This window comes from Micropterus salmoides, unplaced genomic scaffold (assembly GCF_014851395.1).
Source record: "Micropterus salmoides isolate LMB-PRFRI ecotype aquatic unplaced genomic scaffold, ASM1485139v1 Ms_hic_scaffold_19, whole genome shotgun sequence".
NCBI lineage: Eukaryota > Metazoa > Chordata > Actinopteri > Centrarchiformes > Centrarchidae > Micropterus > Micropterus salmoides.
Genome location: NW_024041039.1, coordinates 26,250,716 through 26,278,611, shown reverse-complemented (window position 1 = coordinate 26,278,611; position 27,896 = coordinate 26,250,716). Strand labels below are relative to the sequence as shown.

The following is a 27,896-nucleotide window of genomic DNA, read 5'->3' as shown; positions in this document are numbered from 1 at the left end:
TATCAAAAAACTTTTTAACAGTGAGAATGTTTGTCATGACCTGTTCCTAATTAACAGTGCTCTGCAAAAACATTAGGGGGCAACCAAGGATACCTTTTTGTTTTTTTAATGTGCAATCGTGTAATCAAAAGGTAAATGAACCCATGCTTAGTAATGTTCAAAAAATGATATGATTACATATTCAAAGCATATTATGATTTTGGAAAAAATCATACATGTAATTGTGAATGAATGGGCCTTAAAAGCTTTGTCCCTGGTCATTTGGAAAGTCATCAGTTCTTAGTCACTTTGCACATGCAGAAGGTGGGCGAAACTGGATGACAGATCCACATCTTGCTCACCACGGTTGAATCATATCTCTCATTCCCATTTGGCAGCACACAGTGCTTAGCTCGTCAGTGGGCCAAGTGCGTTTCTGCATGCATGAATATTGGTATGATATCTGAGGGTGGAAAAATGTGAGGAGACAGCTCTGAAACTTATGTCTATGTTAGTTTCCCTGAGTGTGTAAAGGATGCAAATGTATGTATGGAACCAGTTTTTGAAAATATTCTCAAACATAGCAATATGTGTGCAGGGACACATACACATTTGATTTCAAGCCCACTTGCAAAATGTAAGCCCACAATGTACTATTTGTGATACAGGTTACAAAACAGCCAACAAGACATAACTTATTGAAAGAAATTACCCATATGCTACAAAAGGTTGTTAAAAGCTGTATGAATATCGGTAGTTAGTGAAAGGGGCAATTAATGCAAACGTGAAAGTTAATGTGTTTGTTTGCATCCTTGAGTCAGACCAACTGTGCTGGTCCCAGCTCTGTACAACTTGAAAGCCTCCGCTTATGGTCAGCTGAACACACTGCATCATTCCACCCATGCAACATAGATGGAAAGGAAATGAGCTTTCACTGCAACCGTGAACTTCTCAATGTCTGCACATTCCATCAGCCCTCAAAGTCTCCAGTGGCGATAAGCTATTGCTATCAATGTTTTTTTTTTGCCAATGACGTTCTAAGCATGAAAACCATTACACTTGCTGGCACTAAGTGGTTAGAAACAACTGCTGCTATGATTCGTTTGAAGGCAGCTGCCTCCTCAAGTGGACAGCCATGCCTTTTAAAGGCACCCTAATGCAGCCTTGATGCCACCTCATTAGATAAGGCTCCTTTTTAAGCATTCAGTCCAACATCTCAGTTGACTGATAGTTTGTTCAATCTGCGTCCTAAGTCTCATAGTAAGTTAAATACTGTAGACTTAAATATTTAAGGAGATTAAGGGGGTCTCTGTTAATGGAGAGAGGGCTACATGGTAATGCAGTGGGGATGCTGAACATAATAGTAGATTATATGATAATTCATTGCATAATAGTAGATTACATAATAATAGATTATAATAGAATATTTCACAGGAACTTTACTACAAAATTGGTTTGTCACATCCACAAAAAACAATCAAGACATTAATGAAAGTTGCTTAAATAACTACATGTTATACCACCACACTGCACTCAACAAAGATATGTGTAGGACCTACAGTAGGTGAGTACAGACTGCAATAGGACCATAAAGATTTACTATAGGTCATCTTAACTTTAGTTTGAGTTCACTTTCTGGTGTAGGTATACAGATTTTCCTTGCCAGTGTATTTACAGCCATAATACTAAATAGAACTGACATAAAATCATTTTTTGGAGAAGCTATTCAGCGTTGTTTCCAAATACACTTTTCAGTACTTTTAACATGCTGTCCACTGACTGTGACAGGCTGGCTTAAGAAATTTAAGGTTTCTAATACCGAATGCCATCCCAAACTCATCCATCTTCTGCAGACTTGAGAAGAGTTATTTTAGCATTCATTTAATAGTATATACTGATACTCAAACATGGGATCAAATGCAGCAGCCATGTGTGACACTGGTACATGTTCTCTGTGGCCTATTAGAAAGCATTTCATCCAAAGAAGAGCAACAGCACTGTTACCACTAACAGGCTTTGCAGGCAAACGTGTGGTTTCAGGGTTTAACAGGTTTTACTAAAATTTCAAAACAAAACTTTTACAAAGAGAAGTGAGTGCGTTTGCTCTAAAATCAATATGTGAAATGGCTTCTTATTTCTTAGAGACAGGGACCATATAGGAGCACAGTGTGACTATCCCAAAAATGCTGAAAAGGTCAGTTTTCCCAGTTGTGGTGTTTACCTAGACTATAGCTGTCACACTGCGTATGTGAACAATGTAGTGGTAAAAGCTACTATATTGATCTGATAACATCGGCCTGTTCAACTTGTGCACTTAAGATAGAATTGCAGCCCTAAAAACAGTTCCTTATTTTATTTTAAATACCATAGGTTCAGTATGTTTCATGGTTTTTTAGCTGTTCTTCGTGGACATTTTTTTACCAAGTTAACCTGCCCTGGCCTGGTTTACTATATGTTAATATAGTCTTAATTCTACGTGAGATCTTTGAATTGCAATTTTAATGTAGTCCAGATAATTAATCTAAAATTGAAAGGGGAACTGGTCAGGTTTATTGTTTTTTGCATCGATGTTTTATTTATGAGCTATAACATGATTAATTGTATGTGTTATACTGCTATGTGACCTTCCTGGTGCATAGAATTGCTGAATTAAACCACACTATGTTCACATGCACAAATAAACCACGCAGAAGTGTTTACTTGTGGTGATCTTTTAGTATAATCAGAAAAGAAATGTGTTTGCATGGTAGTGTTCATAGCTTTAATGTGATAAAAATATCATTCATGTATACTGACCGATGTAGCTCTGATGACTCTGATCGAGTAAAAACTGTGGAAGAAACTGGTACATAGAAAGATGATTATACAACACTCTGGTTCACTCCTACAGAGCCTAGAGTGAGAAGTCATTTGAAAGTGACCAAGCCCCCTCAAACAACAATTTAGCAAGCCACAGGGATGAGTCTACATGAGGTCTGTCCACAGGGAGGGAAGGACAGATGGAGGCAAAGATATAGACAGAGAGAGGGGATGAGTGGTAGGAGGGCTGACCCTTAATTTTTTTTCTCTGAGCAAAGTTTTAGGGAGGGTATTACAGCAGTAATACCTCAACTGCTATTGCACCCAGCCCTGTTTTTGACAGCAGCAATTTTCACATGAACTCTACATTTGTGTAAGCCCCCTCCACTCCTCCCAGAGTAAAAGTGTGCACTATGCACCAAGAGTTGTCCTGCTATTAAAGCTGTTATTTCTTGGTTCGTGGGCTGACACAATGTTGTGCAAACCAAAAGTATGAGGCCATTAAATGTGAAAATACAAAATATCCAGCTGACAAGGTTCTTCCTCCCTGAGCCCTGTTGTCATCTTCTCTGTCTAGTCCTTAAAGGTTTAAGTCAAATCTGGAATTAAGCTTACTTAGCAGTAGCCTATTAGATTTTGTAACAGTTTGGAAGCCAATGAGTCTGTTTAAACTATTAAAGAAGCAGTACATCATTTGTTGAAACTGTGGATTTCCAATCAAGACAGACGAAAAATAGTGCTGAGGCAACATTATGTGTATTTAAACACCTCTTTTCCTCTTGTGGTACATATAATTAATATGATTAATAATCGATTCTGCTTATCAGACTTAACAAGGTGTTTTAAAATGCTTGTGCTGTGTTTTATATTTCCAAGTGGGTTTGGATTAATAAGAGTGTAGTAAAGTGGGCTTCAAGATTCACTTTAGTTCAAATGTTAAGTAATTGCAATATGATAGCCCTTGTTGAAATATATTTCAAAGCTTGTTTTCAGAGTTTCTCTGTTGATGCTCATTAATTTTTTATTAAATAAATGCCTCCACAGATCACAGATGTCCTGGCAATAGCAGAACTTGTGACCAGCACCTGGAGGGTATCCCAGAGTTCACATGGAGCATTGTGGCTGCCGGTGACCTGCTGGAGGAAAGAAACGAGAAAGCAAAGAAGTCAGGAAGTCCCCAGGGGTGGGAGGAAGGTAAGAACGAAGGTATCACATTCCCCCGTTGCACGGGAATTTCATTCTTCAATATACTTTCTCAATTTACCACCTCTTATACTTCTCTGGCCATGTTGAACTTTATCATTGCTTTTTCCAGTTTTGCCATGGCAAGCTTTTTAGGTGCTGTGCAGTATGGGGTACCACTCTGTTTGATGTATGCTACTGTTGGGGATTAGGGGTAAATTTTTTATTAAATAATGTAATAAAAACTATTATAACTATTATTTAATGATTTATAATAAGAATATAAGTTAAAGTTATAACTTAAAGTTATATTCTTGCCTGGCACAGCTCTTAAATAAGAGAAAATTGATAGCCAATTGCCTAATTCAGTCTCATTAAATTTACATAACAATTAATTTGGCATTCAGATTAATAATGGAATTAGTAACTATAACAAAATTACCATTAATACATAGCTGGTTGAAGGATTTTCAGCCAAAGGAAGGTGAACAAGGGGTTCTCTGTGTGTGTGTGTGTGTGTGTGTGTGTGTGTGTGTGTGTGTGTGTGTGTGTGTGGTTGTGTAAAGGCCAGACCAGAAGTAGATTTATGTTTATGTGTAAAACGTTATAGCCAAGTTAAAAGTAGTTAGTTGGCATGCAAAGACTGTGTGTCTGTGTGAAGCATAACATTTCAATAACAATTTAGCGGTGGCTGAGAACTATTGTTAATAATCTCACGTTAACAATGAAACTTCAGTGAAAAAGACAATAATGTACATTTACAAAAGCTACCTGCGATCGACTGGCGACTTGTCCAGGATGTACCCCGCCTTTCGCCCGATGACAGCTGGGATTGTCTCCAGCCCCCCGCGACCCTGTACGCTGGATAAGTGGTTGAGGATGGATGGATGTATGGATGGATACTGTGGTGTATAACATATGTGCATTTGACCATTACAGTTTAAAATAGCACTGTAGCAGCAGGACAGAGGGTCAGTGACCTCTTAAGGGGGAGTAATGATTGGTGGTTATGTAGGGACTGAACCCTTCTATAGAATTTGACCTCTGACCCCTTGTTTTGTTACCTCAGAGTAGTACTGTACCCTTCTATGGGTTGGAGATCTATTTTGCAGACTCTGACCCTTATATGGTATTTGGCAGATACCTAAACATGTCCTATATAAGCTGTGTTTGACACCACAATACAAAAGCTAAAAAGTCCAGTGCTTAGCCAAGTTAACGTTAAGCTGTTTGAAGCAATGTAATGCCCAGTACATAAGGAAAAAAGTTGCTTTGATGTCACCAAAACAATCTCACTTTGATGACTTTAAGACAACCTCAAATTTGAATACCAAAAGAATGAAGCAGTATGGCACCTGTGCTATTAGATACTTTCATAAGTTTTCTCAGGTAAAGAGCAGAATATCGTTTACTGAGCCAGTAGTCTGCGACATCTTGTAGGCCCCTGCCTTCAAATCTTCCATATCCTCTAGCATCATTCATTTTCATGACTTGGAAGATGAGAAAACTGTTTCTGTCATCTTATCTCCTGAGGTGATGGTGAAATGGAGGCAGAGGGGTCTATTTATTTCCTTAAATGTTTTTTTTTTCCTATCATGAGCCACAAGTCTGAGACCAGATGGGTGGAGTGCTGGATGAAATTGGAAAACTGAAATATATTGACTGGTAAGAGAAAGCAGTAAGTGTGAGTGGACTGGAGAAATATTTTATGTCTGTTCTGTATATCTACTTTAGTTGTAATTGAAGGCAGAGAGAGAGAGAGTGTGTGTATGTGTGTGTGTGTATAGGGTTGTGTAGGGGTGTGTGTTGGCTCAGCTCAGTGGCTGAGGTGTCACCAGTATGATTGATATGATTCAAGAAATGGAGGTAAGAGCAGCAGTTCCATGCCTAGCAGCCTTGATTGGTGTACAAATATTTTCACATCGTCTTTTAGTCTTGAAAATAATCTTTAATGTATGATTAGATTTGCATACATTCTTAGGATATGGATCTATTAACTCTTGATAATAAGGACACACAATATTTTCCCATTCCAGCAATCAGGATTACTTCCCAATTAAAATACCTTGACCATACAAAATTATTAACAAAACGTGTTTCTCTTCCCACCTAAAGTGATTATTATTGAGTTAATTTTATAGATACTAAATCCCCAAGATCGGAGGGATTCAATTAAAAATGTATATATGCACATATGCACACACATTAAAGAGATTATCTGTACATGAAATTAAAGGGGACATTATCCCTGACCATGTAACAGCCATAGTTAAAGTCATTCATATAAATATGCAGAAAAACCCCAAATCTGATCGTGACTGAAGGTAGGCGATGCAGAGTACAAAGGAAATATATGTGCATAATCATGTTCAAGCCCTCAGTTAGCCACAATACATTTGGCGTGTTTTGAATAATTGAGCTGGGCTAGCTGCTGTCTCCACACATTTCACTGGCACTTGCATTTTAAAATGGATGGAAATAAGGGATGAATACTTAATGGCTGTGATCTGTGGAATTGCTAGAGCTGTTTTCAACAGTATCTAAGTCATCCGCTCTAAGATGTTCAACTTTGAAGCTTGTAAACAGTGTTTCTTTTATCCAGAGGTGCTAGTAGTTAGCTTTAAGTTGTGCAGACACAAGCGGATTAATAATTGAGGTTAACTAGATCAAGCACAAGTCCAGCTACCATAAACAGAGGCTTATCAGTGCTATTTATTGATACCTCTATGCTGGATATATTGATGCCCACTAACAAATAATTAATGCCCTTTATAGTGTAAAGAATAAAGTAATACCATACTACTAAGGAGCCGAGGTTCCATTCCCACTGTGGCTGTCTGCAATCTAAAATGTTTCCTTATTCTGTAGATTCCACTACGCTTTGGCTGTGATTAGGTGATGTGTGAAAAAAAATGTGGCTTTAACGCACACATTGTCAGTCGTTATAGTGATGTCCCTTGCCATCATTGGCTTGTGACTGCAGCACACAGTGTGCACCCTGCTCGTCCCCTAAGGCTCATATGTGGAGGCGGTTAGCCACATTAGTGCTCTGGGTAAAGTATATAATGAGAACAGCATGAAGCATCGGGGCCCTTGGCAAGGCAATTAACATAAAAGACAATGCTTAACATTTAGATCCAGAAAAATCATAGCAGTAAACGTGGATTGGTTTGACACATTAGCTCTTTCTGTTGTGAGAGGGCACTGTGAAGTGTTTTTCCACAATGGCTGGCTAACAGGTGGTGACACACTGCAGCAATTGTGGAAGGAGGTAAAGCTCAAGCAATATACATCCACTCAATCACACCATGCAAAAACGATCTCAGCGCCAAATGCGTCTTCTGTGACACTAATCGAGTTGATTGAAAACGAGTCACCTCTGTCGAGGACAATCTAGAGAGATTTTGAATTAAGACGCTGTGGAAGAAGCAAAGCAAAGATAGAAAATTATTTGAATGTATTTGGCTTCTCCTGTGCCCTTTCGCGCAGAGCGGGTCATCTCAATTCCATGTCTGCCCCCAATGTCTCCTGCCAAAGACAGTGTGAATAAGATTACACATTGATTTCTCGCTCTCACACACAGAATAGAAAAGCATGAGTAGGAGCTCAGAGCTGACTGGCAGGAGTAGATATCCTGTAGGACGCTGTTTGCTGGAGCCGTTGATTTGTTTGTTTGTAATAGAGTTGCCCCCTGGGCTGTTTGTCTTCTGCCAACTCAGGGAGTCATCTGGATTTTCTTAGCTGGGCTGAGCAATATATGATCTAGGATAAAAAGGCAAAATGTATTGGGAGGTTTGGCTTACAGAAGCTAATGTTCAGTGGTTTTAATGTTAGTATAGATCTCAGTCTTCATTTAAAACCGTATTTTTACCAACTGTGGCAGACGTTGAAGGAGCCATATATCTGGCACGGACATGCGTCTGTGAACACAGACATCTAAAACAGAAAACTATAGTATTTAAATAATTTGACTTTGAACTATGACTGAACAGGAGTCATAACTCAACTGTACATGTCAAACAATCATGACTAGTTGTCTGTGCTATGGTTTTAAATAATTATTCCCACATTAAAGGTAAACTGTACATTTTAAATATGTGGTTTAGTGCAAGATATTAAACTACCATAAAAATAAACACAAGCACTGTAGTTTTGCATTGGACATTTTTTACTAGAATTGCATGTAAGAAAAGTGACATTAATCCCAGACTGGGCTAAGCTCTGCTCTAGTACAATAATATACAAAAATGAATAAAAAAGTTACTTTTTTAATGTGCTTTCAACTAACTATGATTTTTCTATGTCTCTTTCACATCATTGAACGTATCCTCTTGTTTAAATAATTGTTAGTAATTTTACAGAGAAAGATATAATCACCTACTCTTCGCATACATCATAAATTGCAGTGTTATCCGTGTATCAATTGTTTTTCAAAACGTTACCTTTGTTACTCATTCTCATACACTAAAGCTGGGCAGTCAGAATGGTAGTGAGTACTGAAATCCAATCTGCAAACCTCAGGTACTAAATTTGCTAAAGATAGATAACTCTTTCAATGGTTGACCACTGACGTCTCAGCACACACATATGTAGGTGCAGCAGGTCTATTGTCAATTTTGTACTACGCAGTACTCAATTTTGTTTGTTTCTCACACTGTACCAGAAATATCAAAATGTAATGTTACATGGTAGAAATTAAACTAAATACACCTTTTGGCACCACTCTCAAAGACAGGAAAATTATTTACTCCTGTGCAACATAGACAGGCATGTATTTAAAAGCTAACAATTTGTTAAAACACAATGTAACTAAGCTTGGTTGCAGGTTAGGTAGGCTTTCACATCCCTGCTGTTGAAAATTAGTTTGGCGTGCTTGCCCCAAGAAGACTTCACGGCAGGGGAGACCTCCATCCCCAGGTCTGAGAGGTGAGCCGGTGAGAGTGGAAAGAGAGAAATCACAAGGTGAGCTAGAGTTTTGTGGCCCAGTTGGGGATAGTGCAGTAACAGAAACTGATCGAAAGAGGGGTGCGGCGGTAAACATCATGTCTTGTGTTTCAAAATGAAAAAGTTCAGTTAAAGTCACACAGTGAATGGATTAATCTATGAAACCCAGGAGCCTTGCACACTATGTTGAAAATATGCAATGTGCAATAACATTGTTGAATATTAGGAAGAATGAAAAACTCGGTCAGTATTAGTTCTTCCTCCTGTCCTCTGTCCTTCTCCCTGCTGCTGCTGTTATTCACTGCCTGCAGGTATCGCTGGTAGAGAGACAAGCGGCTGGTTTGTCTCAGCCAGCAGCTAGGTTTACAAGAAGTTGCCAAATGTTAAGATTCATGGCAAACTAAGCTAAACAGTTAGGAAAGCTTTTGTTTTAGATTGTTTATAGCAATTTGCTATAAGCTAAGCTAGCGTGCAACGCTTGCGTAAAACAGCAGCAGTGGATAAGAGCCTGCGGACAGAGCACATTAAAATATTGCTTTCTACATGCTTATGCTTTCTCATTATGCATGTTGAACAGGCGCATTCATAAAGTATTGGCTTTTTACTCATGCAGGTTTTATTGCATGTACTCACAGTAATTTAGCGTAGTTGTTGTCAACTAGTGTAATGCCGCCACTGTGTGTGGAGGAGCTTAGCCCCAACACAGAGAGCAGAACAAAGGCTGCAGCATGATGATGTGGTACCTACACATCCATAAACACCCACACTTGAAGGAAAGAATAGCAACTGTGTGTAGCTGGCTGGCATTCAGAAAAGTTTGTTTTTAACAATCTTGGCTAGCACAATTACTTGCAGATGATTTTTCATCATGTGATGCACAGTTCTTTTGGCTGAGTCACATATACTCTATCAGCTCTTTAAGGTGAAAGTGTAAGCAGCAACATGGGGCAAAGCGAAGGCTACAGCTGGTGGACACTTGAGCATAGCTGCACAATCTTTAGAGTCCCTTTTGCAGTGCCTCAGTGAGGCCTTTTGGGAATACCTTCCTGAGCCCTTTCATAGGGACAGTAAAGACCTGGGTTGACATTGCCCTTGCACAGTCCAGAAGACATGAATTGGTAAAGAACACTGCCCGTGATCCTTATATATTAGAAACTCCACACACAGTTGCTTTCACCTCTAGCCAGTGACATTGCATCTGGACAGATCAATGGTCCACTCGCCACGCAGTAAGGAAAGCCATCCAATGCCTTTTTCTGCACCGAGAACGCTTCCTATCTGAGCAAATAATCATGAACCATTACTTTGGATGAGAAGCAGTTTGTTCTTCTTATCTGTTTTTTGGAGTTGAAACATAAAAGCCCTGGCATTTGAAGCAAGACAGTGCTTTGGTTTGGCCCCTCCATCTGCAACCTCACCTCTTAAGCATGGCAAAACCAGCACACAGGAAAAATGACTACCTCCATGGCAACACACTTGGCCTGTTAGACGTGTGTGTGGGGGGGGGGGATTGAACAGTTGACAGTTATAGAAAATAAGTCTTAGCTCACGGCAAACCTAGCTCACCTAGACCACAGATTGAAACAATGGAGGGATTGTTGAGACTGAACATTTTGACCCATGACCTTCTGTACATATAACAAACCCTCCATATGGACATGGAATAACTGCAATACTTGTACACAAGAGCTGTTATAATTTCTGATTTTGTAGTTTAATGAAAACCTAAGGTAGCAATTCAGCTCCGTAACCTTTAAACACACTGACTGGGGTAGCACAAGTGAGGCACTGACTTATGCAGGGGTGGCATGAAGTTAGGGCTGCACAATTAGTAGAAATATTATCAAAATCTAGATGTGGCCATGTATCCAAATTACAGAAACTGCAGTTTTTTGATTAAGGTAAAATGTGTGAAAATAACTTATAACCAAGTTACATTATAACCAAGTAAAAATGATCATTGTCACTAATAGTGAATCATGATGTAAAGGTGATTAAAAGGTTTTTACCATATTGTGCAGCCCCACATGATGTGAATGCATGTTTCTGTATTCACTTCTCATATCTAGTTTAATTACTAACATTACAGTTTCTTACATTCATGTGTTTAAAATGTTAATTTAAAAGATAAATAGACCTACCAATCACACCAAAACAGTGGCACTATCCAAAGTTAATACAAAGCTTCCATAAATTACTCTTTAAGTTCTCAAAAATAAATTGTACCTCCAAAAATAGTCTACGTGCAAGACAAAAAAAAATGCACACTCAGATGTAAACTCACAATGTAAAGTACCAACAGAATTGAAATAAAGAAACCTGTGAGGACTGAAAATAGTTTATTTTGTAGTAATAGTGTAATACAAATCTCGTACAGAAAATATGTATGAAATGCTACAAAAGCTACTAGCTGCCTCTGGCAACACACAATACCTTTTAAAACTGTTTAATTCACCTGTTCACGACTTGCAAATACTTTTATAAAATTGAATATGTTAGAAATTAAATCCGTCAAACTCGTCAAACAGTTGGTTCAGACTAAGGCCCGTGCTACCTCAGGACACTAAGTGGACACACCCTTGACACCGAACTTGTTGGCTTTCAGAGACAGCAAGGTCAATGAATCTTTTTGTATGATCCAGAGAAAAAAAGCAACATACAAAAACACATAGGCTTATCACAAACAGAAGAAAAATCTAAATGTTTGTGATTGCTCAGGAAAACTAGCAAATTGCTTTTCCTCAATCTCTCTCCTTTTTTCTTTATAACCAAGTAAGGAATATCTCCTGCATCGCTGACATGTTCAGGCTTGTGCTCTGTAGTCACTCCAGGACTCCCTGCCACAACAGCTCCAAATTCCCTCTCATCTCCTCATGTAACCAGGACATGCTATTAAAATGCTGCTCACACCTGGGGAAGCAACTATAGCATGAAAAATGTCACTGAAGAATGTAATTACAGATATAAACAGTTTAAGTTTAAATGAATAACGAAGCCACTTACTTATTTCCAGGGGGAATCAGTGTGACATCAAATTAAATATAAAAGGACAATTTGTTGCGTTGTGTTCTTGCCTCCAGTTCGCTGTGCACCTCATGTTGTGCACATGCATTTTAAGAGGAAGGACAGTGGTCAGTCATTATAAGGAGATTAGTAGGAGATAATGGACTATAAAACATACAGCACACAGTAGCAGTTTGATGTCAGGAAGGGCAGAGCACCTTATGCAGATTAAGGTTTAACGATGCACTTTACACTGAAAAGCCTCTTCATAGGAGTATACCTCAGGGAAGTGCGGTTTCTACAGAGAAAGCTGTTCTAAGAGAGGTGATGTTGCGATTAGCATGGTAACAAGGATTCATCTCAGCTAGTGCTGAACATGAAGGGCTAGGCAACCTGATGGTTTAAAATTAAAGCACTGCTGTAGTGACCTGTGGGTTAATATGTTCAGTTCTGTTGCACTTCTGACCAACGTTGCAATTACACATGTCAGCCATACCTATCTGTTGTGGAGTGTGGTACTGTGCTATACAGTGTGGAAACAGGCCACGCTGAAAGTATTAGCTGCCAGTTAAACTGCACACATTGTATCATGAGGGCAGCCCTATTCAATTAGTTGCCCGCGAGCCACATCCGGCCCAGAAGCAACCTCTGTGTGGCTCAGCATACATAAATCTGGTATGACAAAATAAGTAAACTACAAATATATATGTGTATGGTATGGAAGTAGTATCAAGTGAGCCATTTCGCGTCCTTCTGAGATTTTCACATGCACTGTACCAATCAAGCAGGATGTTTACAGAAGGAGCTACACTGCCAATCCTCTGCAATAAGGACTGCCTGACCTGCAGCATCTCCCCTCCTCTGTGTCGATGCAGAGCACCTCTACGCCACATACACACACGCTGTTAAGCTAAGTTTGCCACGTACATTAAAATCTGGCACATTGTTATGAACTCAGCTGCTGGCTGAGACAAACCAGCTCCTTGCTACCAGCAGCAGCAGAGGGAGGAGGAGGGAGACAGGAGGAAGGACTGGTACTGATCGATGTTTGAGTTTTTCATTCTTTCTAAACTTCACTCAGTATTATGATATCGGAAATGTGATTTTTCTTTGACATTTTAGATTTTTTTTAAGTGAGATATTAGTGGCTTTGCTGTTGTAAATACTGTAGCTGTTCTAGAAACATCATTTAATGACAGTGTTTCCCCTAGGAGCATGCTTGTTACGGATATGTGGTGCTGTTGTTGACGCGGCACACAGATTTTTGCCTGTTTAGGCTCGTCATACTCTCAATTCCTCTTAAACATTTTTACTGCTAAAGTTACTGCCTCCTGATGGAGCTTGCTACAGCTAAGCTACATTCAGATATTGGGCGTCGAGACCATGGATACAGCCTTATGAAATCTGTTTCCATATTCTGTAAATTTTTTCCCAAATTCCAGGTTTTCCTTTTCCGTGTTTTACAATTTAAGCACATTTAGTCATCAGAAAAAGTGTGTAGTGTGTCATGTGAAGGATGAATAAAATTTCAAATATTCAATTAGAAATATTACATATTGCATCACTATCAATGAATTTGATGTATCATGCAATATAGAAATCAAACGTATGCGCAATTATTTATAGGGACAATTCACAATAAATGTATTCATGCAAGAGTGGGATATTAAAATACTATAATACTATTTAATAGTAGACATGTATTGTGAATTGTCCCCTATCAAACAGGTGATTACTTGACAGCAGGGCCCAAAGTTAGCACCATCTACCAGCCAAATACTGGTAAAATATGCAAATGGCTGATAGATTTACTTCACTCACCAGACAAAAAAACAATGGTAATATATTAAGTGACTGGTACACTTTGAACATTCACTAGCCATTGGCTGGTGGATAAAAAAAGTTAATTTTGCACCCTGCTTGACATCCTCCACATGCTGCGGAACACGGTGGGTGTGAGTCTGAGGCTACGTGGGCAACGCTCCTCCGTGTTTACAAAGCTTGACCAGCCGTATCTTTTTAATGTTAATACATATCTGAATCCACCCACAAAGCCACAAAGTCTACAACAAGTTTTCGTCTTGCATCTGCCGATGTGGTTTCACTTTTGAGAGTTGAAGGGAAGAGTTCTTGCTAGTATGGCGTCTTTGATATGATATATGATATTTGATACGTGTGTTTGTATGTGTATCTGTGTGTGTGGAGGAGACACTGAGCGCTAAGCCCCGCCCTCGCTGAAACACCAAGGACAAAGCCTGGTGTTTACAGCCTGTAACACCAAAACATAGTTTTTTGTTTGGCTTAAATCCTGTGGGCAAAAATGCTTATACTAATAGTGACATTTTGGCAGATTCCATGGTATTCCATGTTTTACATTTAATAATATTTTTTTGTCCAATTTCCCAATTCCGGCAGGGGAACACTGAGTGATAATAAAATAAATTTTTTCCCCCAATTCTAATCCTGTTCTGAATGTATTCTTTTTTTTTTTAAAGGTTCAGTGTGTAATATTTCTGTGGATCTATCAACAGAAATGCAATATAAGATCCATGACTATGTTTTCAATGGTGTATAAAGACCTTACATAATAAACCATTATGTTTTTATTACCTTAGAATGAGCCATTTATATCTGCATAACTGCGGCTCCCCCCTTCCATGGACGTCGCCACGTTGCATCGTCACGTTTCTACAGTAGCTGAAAACGGACAGCGCTACTGAGTGTTCAATCCCTCTGCGTAACAACTTTTTTTTTTCTCTCCAACAAATGGATTCTGCAGTGAATGTTTCTCAGATCACAGCATGTGCTGCACTGCTTTTGTTTCGGTTTTTGATCCGCATCCATCAACCTACGGACGGGAATCACGTTTTCTAACGGCTCTTTCAGAGTCGTGTCAAGCAGGCTACAGACTCTTTCAATGTAATTTAGAATTTTTCAAAGTAAAAGCTCAGTTCAACTCCAAATAGTGCATTGCAGTAAACAAGCTTCTCGCGCTTTTATTTTGTAGGCAAAATCACTAAAGAGGAAGTGATTATGTGAGTAACTGTGGCTGTCATGACAGATCTATTTCAGCACCGCTATCAAAGTTTCTATTTATTTATGGTTTTTGCCGCCATCAAAGCATCATAATCTGGAAGCGGGCCAGATTGTTGGCGGGCAGTTTTGGGGAGGGTCCATAATCACAGAGAGAATGAATGAGTTTCCCTTGTCAGTGTTTGTATAAACTTTATCTAATGTGTGGTTAATAATGGACTGTGGTGCAAAAACAGTGACAATGTTTCACACTCTTACATTTTCCATGTTATCTGTCAGTGGCCAAGTCACAATAACATATGGTTTCACTGAATAATTAAGTAAATCCATCCCAGCAGACATCGGGCGCACGCTGGACAGGTCGCCAGTCCATCGCAGGGCCACACATAGACGAACAATCGCTCACACCTAACGATAATTTAGGGTCGCCAATTAACCTAGACTACATGTCTTTGGACGGTGGGAGGAAGCTGGAGCACCTGGAGAGAACCCATGCAGACACGGGGAGAACATGCAAACTCCACACAGAATGGCCGGGGCAACCACGACCTTCTTGCTGTGAGGCGACAGTGCTAACCACCGCACCACCGTGCTACCCCTAATTAAGTAAATATAATTTCTAAATATATCTACCTAAAGAAACCTCATTTCTTGACTGGCCACTCTCTGTTGTCTCAGAAGAGACACCTTTTGTGCTGTGTCAGCCACCATAGCTGTCCTATGCTCTTTGAAAGGGTAGGGGGCAGTGGTAGACTGGACAGATGGTTGCAATTCACAACCTTCACCACTAGATGCCACTAAATCTTACGCACTGAACCTTTAAGGATTCAAAGGCAATTCAATTGACCCTTCGCTAAGCCCCGCCCCACTTAGTTACGGTTGCTAAGTCCGACAAACTGTCGGCGCTGCCACTGTTTATTACTGCACTCCCCGAAGAAATATTGTCAAATTAGTTGGAAAAGCGATCTCAGGAAGAAGAAGAAGACAGTTTTTCAGTTGCATTATACATTTGAAGGTTGTATTCAGAAAGATAGAAGCTACCGATCACACAGTACAAGTGAACCACCGCTTCCCCAGACGACTGAGACAAAAGACATCGATATGAACGATCAACATTGTTCCTGTAAAGCTGGGTAGGTCTCTATTCATTATTACAATCATTCAAAAGCAGAACAGTAGGACTTTTTTACGTTCCATTGAGTAGGAAGTTAGCTAGCGTTAGCTAGCTAACATGACATTAGGAACAATCCACAGCCGACATTTTTCTGCCTTTATTTTAGGTTTTGGAAAGAGAAGAAATCGTACTTCTCCTATCAACCTCTCTGGGTAGCTGCTGTAACTATAACAAATGCCCCAGGAACAGCGTTTGACCATATCTTAGAAAAATACAGACAAAAAACCTAGAAAATGACTCTCTTAGATTAGAGTCAATGGAGCACAGCCATGAAAGTGTCGGACTTCAGTTAGAGCGAGTCCTATACTGCGCTGTGATTGGCCAGCTGTGTATTTGGGGCGTGGCTTAGCGAAGGGTCAATTGTAATGAAAACCGATAAGAAGTATCTATAAGAGTGTATCAATAATCATAATAATATCCCATCCCAACTTGTGAAAAAATGTCCGGCCCATGTCCTGGTTATAAAATCTGGCCCAACTGAATAGCCCTGCATTAGAGGTTTGAATCCAACTCATCACCTTTGTCATACTCTCCTATTACTTCGGGTCATTATAATCATTTAGCAGTATAGACTAGTTAACACAGTTCTAGCAGAGCAAGATGTGAAACGTACCTTGTAAAGACATACCTAGCAGCATGGCTGGTTGGACCCCAGGACTCCCTCCAGTCCTTTTCCTTTCAACCATAGTTTCTCAGAAACATCAAACTGCGATACCTCTCTGCTAATGAGCTGGTATAGATATGGTATCTTTCTCTTTTCATCAGTGAGTAACCTTGAGGGCTTTTCCAAGCCTAGAGGTTACTGCATCATGGAAACCCAAGAGATTTTGAAAGACCAGTTTTTAATCCATCTACAAACCTTGAAGGCCTGGCCCTAGTGTGCTTTCTGCATCCCTTCCACCTTTGTTGTCAAGTATGTCATCAGAGGATCTGACAATCGTTCTATTGGCCATAATCCAGCAAATGGCCCACCTTTGACCCTGCTTCTTTAATGAACTATCCTGCACTATAAAAGCAAGGTCAATGGATTGTATCGGACTACATTGAGCACATCACTTTTTACTTGCTGTTTGGTTTCACACACTACCCTGATTGTCTGAAGTTGAAACTTAATTACCGTGGCCCTGAATGAACAGCACAATTATCTCATCTCTTTTTAATGGCTTTAAGGAGACAACAAGAACATTTGTGTCTGCCTCATATGGTTAGCTGAAATGTTATGGACAATTGTAAAACTGCATGTTACTCTTGTGAAACACTGGGAGCTAAAGAAAGTTTTGTGTCAAAAAATGAAAATGTCTTTTTCTGGCCTCCATAGATTCATCAGCTCTTAACTCCAGCAGAGGCTGACATCCTTCCAGGCAAACTATCTCCAGGGATAATAATTACCTGTGTAAGCTATGGAGATGCTGTCGTTCTCTATCCTATCATTCTCTTGCGCGTTTAATGAACTACAGTTAAAAGACAAATAAAACCGAAGGAAACAATTACAAGTACAGCATACCTTTCAAAGACAGGAAAAAAAAATCTCATTATCTCAATGTTCTTATGTAATTAGGATAGGTCTGTAGATTATCCAATTAGTATTCCTCTGTTGCGTTGTTGACATCTCTCCCAAAGCGTGTCTATTGTGTATGTGCGTATTATGTATGCATGTGTGTATTGTTTTGTAAAAGAGCCTACTTTGGTTCCAATTGTCATAAATGCCTTAAGGGTGAAGGAGAATTCTCCTTTTGCTGTCCCCTGTGAAATGCATAATTGACTCACAATAAAATGTCAAAAGTCACTGCATGGTGGCAGTTACCTTGAATTCTAACCATTACAGAACACTTGGATTGATGGTAGTATACACCTTTAAAAGTATGGAATTTGCACACAGCAAAGCATGTCTTACTTTGATATTAGGTAAACCTATTTTAACTGCCAAACGCTTTTCACTTAGTCTTAAGTGGATCTTTAAAGGTCAGATCGATTGGTTTCTTGAGGCTCGGTGTCTTCCATACTCAGTCCCATACCCATATCCTTCCTCCTGCCAAGTTACCTGTCCTTACTCAATCAATCAGCCTATTGATCCTGACCTGAACATGAGGGCGATGAGGGTGTGTGTGTAATGTTGAAATAAGCGGGCTCAGACTCGTACTCATCCATGGAATTTCCTGGGCTTGGCTAAATTGTGCACTGGAGCTCAACTCATTTGTACAATTAGAGTAAACTCATGCCAGCAGCAGTTCAGAGAAATTAGTTCCTGGAGGTCAGGAGGTGAAATAATGTTAGGTAGAGCGGTGGAGTGTTTGGGACGCTGTAGGGGGGTAGGTATGTAGGTCTTCCCAGAATTCCACTTTAGTCTTCCATCTGCACCACTGCTGCATTATGTTTGATTAATTAGGCCCTTTTATTGTTGTCTCCCTGGAGGCTCGTCTTTTGGTGAGAGAGAATTCACAAGATGACACACTGCACACAAGCATTAAGACACACACACTGATATTGTGTGTGGCAGTGCAGGACTCCCCGTGACTGTGATCAGACACATTTCACTGGGAACCTGCAGAGGTGAATGGAGGGTCTGATTCAACCTCCATCTTGGACAGGGCTCTTGTTCTTGTTCCCATGCCAGTCCTTGAAGCAGCTTACACCACAGACTCTTGTGTTTCTAACCTTGCTTGCAGTTCTCACACTTTGTACACTTTTTCCTCCCTCATTTTTTCACATCAGACATTCGAAGCAAATATTAAGACACATGAGCTCAGTGACAAATTTTACACTTTAGCTTAGCTCATTCCTTCCTGTTTTAGTATCATTCTCACCACAAAATTGTTGCAGTCCCCTCACTGTTTAAAAATTGAAACCCAGATAAACATAAAGCTCCACATTTTTAAACCTTTCACTTCATTTGAAGGAGTGTTTGTCCTTACAGTGAAAACTTAAAACTAACATCTGTGTTTGTTTTTCACTTCTTAGTGTATGTGTTATAGGTAGAAAGCATGTTAAATTAATGAGAAAGGATGGCAAAGAAGGAAAACAAGCTGCTTTGTTCAAACTCCAACCGTTTTGTAATATTAGAATCCAGTGATCTTCGAGATGAAAATGATGGTGGGTTTCCAAGCCGTATGGTTGTGTGGTTTGAAACTCTTCAGAAAACACTGGCTTTCCTTCTGGCTGCCTCCAGTGCATAAAGCAATGTAATAACACCACTGATAAGAAATGCAGATGCAGGGAGATAACAGCATCAAAGACACTGCAGACAAATGTCAAAAGAAAGAAGAGCAGATTTCATGTGATCAAGCTTGTAAAGAAGGTCAGATGAAATGGAAAGTAGAAGAATGGAGAATGATTTTGACTGTTTTAGTGTTTAGGGTTTATTACTTATAGTAGGCATTTCAGATGTAGTGTTTTTGTTTTATTAGCAAGTAAGACAAACCATGACATGTTTCCTCACTGCGAAGTCCCCACTTCATGCGTTGCGCTAAAAGGTAACTTAGCCTGCATTGGCAATAAAGCAATTTTCTTCGATCAAGTTTCCCTCAGCACATAAATATAAAATTATAAAACCCATATTGCATACTGCACAAGCACGTTTTTTAATAATTCAAATTTGGCAAAATGGCAATACTGTATGGATTTTTAGAGTTGTTTATCCATAAACTGGCAACCGTTTTATACCTATAAAAAGCATTAAACCACTTCCCAGCATACAGTGCATTAACAGATATGGCGTGCAGACTTTGATAGTGACAAATGAGGTGTCAGATCCAATCAAATGGGTGCGGGTCCCAATTTGGGAGGTCCCGGATCCTGATACAGAAGGATCTCATTAAACTCAACATATTTGAATATTGCTGTGATGTAGCCTACTTCATTACACTGCTCAAAAAAATTAAGGAAACACTAAATCATCACAGATTAACATCAAGTCAATTAAACTTCAGGGATATCAATCTGTCCTGGTAGGAAGCATAAACCAGTCCCTCCAAGGTTTTGCGATGTCGTGATCGCAACTGTTAACACAAATTCAGCAAATCCCTGTGAATTCAGAGCGACCTGCAAATTTGACGTATCATCGCCGTTTCCCACAAAACATTGTTGTACGTCAGCTTGTCACTTCCTTGATTACAAGTCGAACCAGACATGTGTGATACCACGTCTTACAGGCGGTGAAAAACAGTATCCAGATCTTCTTTACCAAAGTGGGGGTAAACTGCAGTATTGTGGTAGAACAAAAAGCAGAAAGGCACAGAGGACGTCAGATGAGACATATCACTGTGACCAGGGTTGGGAGGATTACTTTAAAAATGTAATCTAGTACAATAACTTATTACTTGTTTAAACTTTACACTGTTTAAATTGTAATCTGATTACTTTTTGTTGTATGCTTTGCACTATATCTCACCAGTATGCCAGTATCTGGCCCATCAATGACAAAAAACATTGTTTTGTAGGTATTCCTTGAAGATATTTTAGTGTGTCATTTCCTGGAAAACGATTTTAAAATGGTGATGAATCATCCTGCACTCGGGGGCTGTATTAATTTAGTGTTCAATGAAAAGCTTTCTCAATTTTTATGACGTTGCTGAAGCAGTGTTTCTGGGGGCCTGACCAGGACCCACTGATAACTGTACAAAAGAACAACTTCACAGATTTTTGCTGAAATTTCATCGTATTTGATGGAGAAAATATTTTCTAGTTTTCTCTCTGGTGTCCCCCGGCTTGTTTTTACTTGTTGCTGAAGTTAACAGCTAACTGCTGCTAATTAGCTACCATTAGCAAATTAGCTCAGTTAGCCTGCAACTACCGGTCAAATTAGCTTACTCTGCCCATACTGGTTGCTCGGAGCAATGGGGGAATGTTAGTGTGTTAACACATTTACTCAAGCAGTGGAGGTTTTCAGGTCTGGGGTGGGGGGACCTGGCGGGTGGTGATGGGGAGCGGTGCTGGGCAAGCGGACAACGATAGTGCTCTTAGCAGCCTCCCAGTGAACACAGCATGACTGAACACATTCAGCTGCTGGGTACCTGTAATGTGATTGTCTTTTTTTCTCTGTACTGTAACAGAATACAGTTACTTTTTCTTGCATCCTGATTACGTAACGCCTTTTCATGTAATCCTTTACTCCACAACCCTGACTGCGACACAGGCTGTTGCTTCCCAGCCAATTGAGAGAGTCAGGTAAGTTGGTTTAAATGTGCATGGTAAGGGTTAAGGTTAGGTCCGCAAAATCCTGGAAGGACTGTTTAATGATTCTACCATAATTCTAAAGTAAAAAAAAACAATCTCCCTTCCAGTTTTCACTTAATCCCACAATTTCATCTCAAAAATACACCCCAAAACATCACAGCTTTCATCGCAATTTTAAAAAAAATACAAAATGACTTTCTAACCAAACTGTCAGAAACAGACTCCATGGTGGCGATGTCCTCTAGTGGGATCTGTGCTCTCAGCCCAGCACTGTAGGTTCAGGTTCACACTGAGTACATGTGACAGATGTCACAAGAGTCTGGAGATGCCATGGTGAACGTTTTGTTGCCTGCAACATAATCTAGCATGACCAGTTTGGTGGTGGGTCAGTGATGGTCTGGGAAGGCATTTCCATGGTGGGTTGCGCAGACCTCCATGAGCTAGTGTGACAACCTGCATCTCTCAGGTAGCACCACCTGTAAACACCGTCCATTCATACTCACTCTGTAGGCAGACCTCCGATTCATTCACTGGTGCCAACACGGAGTCTGCCCAGATAACGAAAGTGCGGAAGTGCTGAAATGTTTCGTGTGTGTGTAGTGTCGGAGTGAAGAGCAGCTGACTAAAGGGAGGAGAGCTGAGTGGAGAAAAAAACATTGGAGCAACACGCTCAGTAGAGTTGAACAAGAATAAGGCTGTCTAATCCCTCCTGTGTTCACATACTACAATAGAGCAACGTTCCCGTACATCGGCCCCTTCTCCATCAGCACCTCAGCAATAACAAGCCACCCAAAATGACAATTTGAAAATTGAAAAAAAAAAAATTCTATTTTTGAGCAGCATGCCATTGTTTTTTGAGGAACGGAGCAACTTTTGTTATTTGACGTGCAACCTTTTTTTGCTACTGAGGACTATTGATTTATTCACTGAATTGAATTTGCTAAGTGAATTGAAGTGAACTGCTTTTTTGTACTGAATTGACCTGAACTGCTTTTTTGAACTTACCTCAGTGGTAATTTGAATTGTGTTTATTTTTATTTTTATGTTTTGTTACTTTTATTAATACAAGTTGCCTTTGTTGCATAACACAAAATATCTTACATGTCAGGAGAGAAACCTGACTGGCACCCCTGCAAACGCCTGTAAGTCAAACTGCCACACTAGCCAATGGCACCTGACTGCTGTTATAAAACCTTTGAGACATTGTTACTTGTGCTGGTGCAGTGGGCCTTGGGTTCCTCCAGATTCAATTTTTCAATTCAATTCAATTTTATTTATATAGCGCTAAATCACAACAACAGTTATCTCACAGCGCTTTTCATAAAAGAGCAGGTCTAGACCGTACTCTGTGATGATATTTACAGAAGCCCAACAGTTCCCACCAAGAGCAAGCACTAGGCGACAGAGGCAAGGAAAAACTTCCTTTTAAGAGGCAGAAACCTCGAGCAGAACCATGGCTCAGGGTGGGCGGCCATCTGCCTCGACCGGTTGGGGTGAGAGAGAGAGAGAGAGAGAGAGAGAGAGAGAGAGAGAGAGAGAGAGAGAGAGAGAGAGAGAGAGAGAGAGAGAGAGAGAGAGAGAGAGAGAGAGAGAGAGAGAGGGATGTAAGGAGAGAGAGAGGGGAGGGAGGCAGCCTACACAATATACACACAGAGGTACAGACAGCGAAGGTAATGTTGCTATAAACTAAATGAAAAATGGTACAGATATTTATAATAGTGTTAATGGTAACCATCGTAATGTTAATGATTATAATAACAATAATAACAATAAGACTAGCAACAATAGTCGTTGCAGTAGAGGGTGTCGAGCAGGAACACGGGGGCAGCAGGCGACCCGCAGCCACAGATCCAGACTCCACAGCTCCAGAGCCAGAAAACCTGCAGGAAGTGATAGGAGGAGAGAGGAGAGGGACGAGAAAGCACAAGACTACCAGAAAGGGGAGAAGTTGTGTTAGTAACATGCAATAATGGGATAAGGTTGCATACAGAGGGAGAGAAAGTAGAGGAGAGAGGAGCTCAGTGCATCATGGGAAATCCCCCGGCAGTCTAGGCCTATAGCAGCATAACTAAGGGATGGTTCAGGACTACCTGAGCCAGCCCTAACTATAAGCTTTATCAAAGAGGAAAGTCTTAAGCCTACTCTTAAATGTGGAGATGGTGTCTGCCTCCTGAACCCAAACTGGAACCTGGTTCCACAGGAGAGGAGCTTGATAGCTGAACGCTCTGGCTCCTAGTCTACTTTTGGAGACTCTAGGAACCACAAGTAACCCTGCATTCTGGGAGCGCAGTGCTCTGGTGGGGTAGTAAGGTACTATGAGCTCTTTAAGATAAGATGGTGCCTGACCATTAAGAGCTTTGTAGGTAAGAAGAATGATTTTAAATTCTATTCTGGATTTTACTGGAAGCCAATGCAAAGAAACTAAAACAGGAGAAATGTGATCTCTTTTCCTGGTTCCTGTCAGAATACGTGCTGCAGCATTCTGGATCAGCTGAAGAGTCTTAATGGACTTTTTCGAGCAGCCTGATAATAAGGAATTGCAGTAATCCAGCCTAGAAGTAACAAATGCATGGACTAGTTTTTCTGCATCATTTTTAGACAGGATGTTCCTGATTTTCGCAATATTACGTAGGTGAAAAAAGGCGGTCCTTGAAATTTGCTTAATGTGGACTTAAACGACATGTCCTGATCAAAGATAACTCCAAGATTCCTCACAGTGGTGCTGGAGGCCAAGGCGATGCCATCCAGGGAAACTATATCTTTAGATAATGCGTCACGGAGGTGCTTAGGCCCCAGAGCAATAACTTCAGTTTTATCTGAGTTTAACATAAGAAAATTACAGCTCATCCAGGTTTTAACATCCTGAAGGCACATTTGAAGTTTAGCTAACTGATGAGTTTCATCTGGCTTGATCGATAGATATAACTGAGTATCATCTGCATAACAATGAAAGCTTATGGAATGTTTCCTGATAATATTGCCTAAAGGAAGCATATATAAGTGAAGAGGATTGGTCCAAGGACAGATCCTTGAGGAACTCCATGAGTAACTTTGGCGTGCATGGAGGACTCATCGTTAACATGTACAAACTGAAATCGATCTGATAAATAGGACTTAAACCAGCTTAGAGCGGTTCCTTTAATGCCAATGAAATATTCCAGTCTCTGCAATAGGATCTGATGGTCAATGGTATCAAATGCAGCACTAAGATCTAATAAAACCAGTACAGAGACAAGTCCTTTGTCTGATGCAATAAGGAGGTCGTTAGTAATTTTCACCAGTGCTGTCTCTGTGCTATGATGAGCTCTAAATCCTGACTGAAAATCCTCAAATAAACTATTGCTCTGTAGAAAGTCACACAGCTGTTTAGCAACTGCTTTCTCCAGAACCTTAGAGAGAAATGGAAGGTTAGATATAGGTCTATAGTTTGATAAAACATCCGGATCAAGTTTGGGCTTTTTCAGAAGAGGTTTAATTACAGCTACTTTAAAGTACTGTGGTACATAGCCTGTTGATAAAGATAGATTGATCATATCTAGTATAGAGGTGCTGACTAAGGGTAAAACATCTTTAAGCAGCCTAGTCGGGATGGGGTCTAAGAGGCAGGTTGATGGTTTAGATGAAGAAATAATTGAAGTTAGTTGGTAAAGATTGAGGGAAGCAAAACAGTCTAAACATGTATCTGGTTCTACAGCTGTTTCTAAGGTTCCTGAGTTAAGAGATAAGTCGGTGCCAATTGAGGGCAGGTCTTGGTGAATTTTGTCTCTAATAGCTAGAATTTTATCATTAAAGAAGCTCATGAAATCGTAACTACTGAGAGCTATGGGAATACTTGGCTCAATAGAGCTGTGACTCTCTGTCAGCCTGGCTACAGTGCTGAAAAGAAACCTGGGGTTGTTCCTATTTTCCTCTATTAATGACGAGTAGTACGCTGTTCTGGCATTACGGAGGGCCTTCCTATAAGTTTTAAGACTATCTTGCCAAATTAAACGAGAATTTTCCACTTTGGTGGAACGCCAATTCCTCTCAAGTTTCCGTGATATTTGCTTTAATTTGCGAGTTTCAGTATTATACCATGGAGCTAACCGTCTTTGTTTTAGTATTTTCTTTTTTAGAGGGGCTACAGAGTCGAGTGTCATTCGCAGCGAGCCAGCAGCACTATCAACAAGATGATCGATTTGGGAGGGACTGAAATTAGCATAGGAGTCCTCCGTTACTTTGTGACTAGATAATGTATTTAGAGCTGATGGAATCGCATCCTTAAATTTAGCTATAGCACTATCAGACAGACATCTTGTATAGAAATTTTTGCCCAATGGCGAGTAGTTCAGCAATACAAACTCAAAAGTTATCAAACAGTGGTCGGATAAAGAGGGATTCTGTGGGAACACCACTAAATGTTCAATTTCAATACCATACACCAAAACAAGGTCAAGGGTGTGGTTAAAACAGTGAGTCGGTTCATGAACACTCTGAGAGAAGCAGATGGAATCTAACAAAGAGATAAACGCAGTACTGAAGCTGTCATTCTCAACATCTACATGAATATTAAAATCCCCTACAATAATAACTTTGTCCGTTTTAAGGACTAAAGTTGACAAAAACTCTGCAAATTCAGATAAGAATTCAGAATACGGGCCAGGTGCTCGGTACACTATAACAAAAAGAATTGGTTGCAGTGATTTCCAACTTGGGTGCGAAAGACTAAGAACAAGACTTTCAAATGAGTTATAGTTTAGTTTAGGTTTAGAGCTGATTAATAGGCTAGAGTCGAAGATAGCTGCAACTCCACCTCCTCGGCCTGTGCCTCGAGGAATGTGAGTATTAATATGACTGGGAGGGGTGGATTCATTTAGGCTAACATATTCTCCATCACCCAGCCAGGTTTCAGTAAGACCAAATAAATCAATATCATAATCTGATATTAGTTCATTTACTAGTACACCTTTAGAAGAGAGAGATCTGATGTTTAAAAGTCCACATTTAACTCTCCTATTTGTTTGCACTATTGCTCTTGTGGTTTTAATTTTTATAAGGTTTTTATGCACAGCTCCTCTTCTGTTTACCTTTTTAAATAATTTCGATGGTCGGGGGGCAGACACCGTCACTATAGGATTTTCACTAAGTAACTCCTGAAATGGAGGAGCAGAGAAGTGTGTTAGACTGCGACTCTGCGTAGGGTTTTGGGTGGGTAACTGCTGAAAAAGAAGGGCAGAGAAGTGTGTTAAACTGCGACTCTGCCTCCTGGTCTCAACTCTGGGTTGTCATGGATTTGGTCCACTAATAAACTTGGCCAGATTTCTAGAAATGAGAGCTGCTCCTTCCCAAGTGGGATGGATGCCGTCTCTCCGGATCAGACCAGGTCTTCCCCAGAAAGTCTGCCAATGATCAACAAAGCCCACATCGTTTGCTGGACACCACCTCGACAACCAGCGGCGGAATGACGACATGCGGCTATACATGTCATCACTGGTCAGATTTGGCAGGGGTCCAGAGAAAACTACGGTGTCCGACATTGTTTTTGCATATGTACACACCGACTCAACATTAATCTTAGTGACCTCCGATTGGCGTAACCGGGAGTCATTACCGCCGACGTGAATAACAATCTTACTGTATTTACGTTTATCCTTAGCCAGCAGTTTCAAATAAGACTCAATGTCGCCCGCTCTGGCCCCAGGGATGCACTTAACTATGGCCGCTGGCTTCGCTAAATTCACGTTTCTCAAAATGGAGCTGCCAATGATCAGAGTTGGTTTCTCAGCGGGTGTGTCGCTGAGTGGGGAAAATCTGTTAGAAACGTGAACAGGTTGATGATGCCCCGTGGACTTTGAAAGCTTACGAATATTCCTCCTTCGGACAGTCACCCAGCCCCCCTTTCCTGGCTGCACAGGGGATGCCGGAGGACGGCTACCAGAGGCTAACTCAGGCCGTTCCGCACCGACTACCAGGGACTGGCTAGCTACAGTAGCTAAAGACTGATCTACCAAGGTGCGGAGCCGGACTTCTAAATCACTGAGCCTCGCCTCCATGTCTATAAATAAACTACACTTATTACATGTACCATTACCGCTAAAGGAGGCAGAGGAGTAACTAAACATCTGACACACCGAGCAGGAGAAAGTAGGAGAGAGAGAGGGAGAAGGAGAAGCCATCGCTAGCTGCTAAGCTAAAGTCGCTAACGGCTAAGCTAAAGTACTGTAGCGTCAGTTACCAAAACTTTAGAACAACTATGAGATTGAACAGCAGTCACTAAAAGATGGAAAGAACTGTGAGTGCTTAGGCAAAATTACTGTAAAGAATAAGTGTTTAGCGAACAGTTGGCCGCTGTAATCAAACAAATGTAACTGTTATTTAGCGAGAGCAGCACAACACGGTACCAACACACAAGCACCGGAAACGGAAATGAGTCGACACGCTTACCGCAATACGTCAGTACCTTGCTCCACAATGCCGACATCATGTGGCGAGAGTGTGTAGACAGTTCCTGGATGGCGAAGGCATTGATGGCCATGATTGGCCGTCATATTCCCCAGACCTAAATCCAATTGAGAATTTTTGGGACATTATGTATCGGTGTATCCGATGCCACCAAGTAGCACAGACTGTC

The 27,896-nt window shown here is 40.4% G+C and overlaps 1 protein-coding gene across 1 annotated transcript in view; it reads left to right on the top strand.

The window, feature by feature from the left end:
• alk (ALK receptor tyrosine kinase) overlaps positions 1 to 27,896 on the top strand; it is a 247,122-nt gene that overhangs the window by 40,979 nt on the left and 178,247 nt on the right. The window contains exon 3 of the mRNA XM_038729365.1: positions 3,823 to 3,972. Coding sequence (XP_038585293.1) covers positions 3,823 to 3,972 — 150 coding nt within the window. The remainder of the gene's footprint in view (positions 1 to 3,822; positions 3,973 to 27,896) is intronic.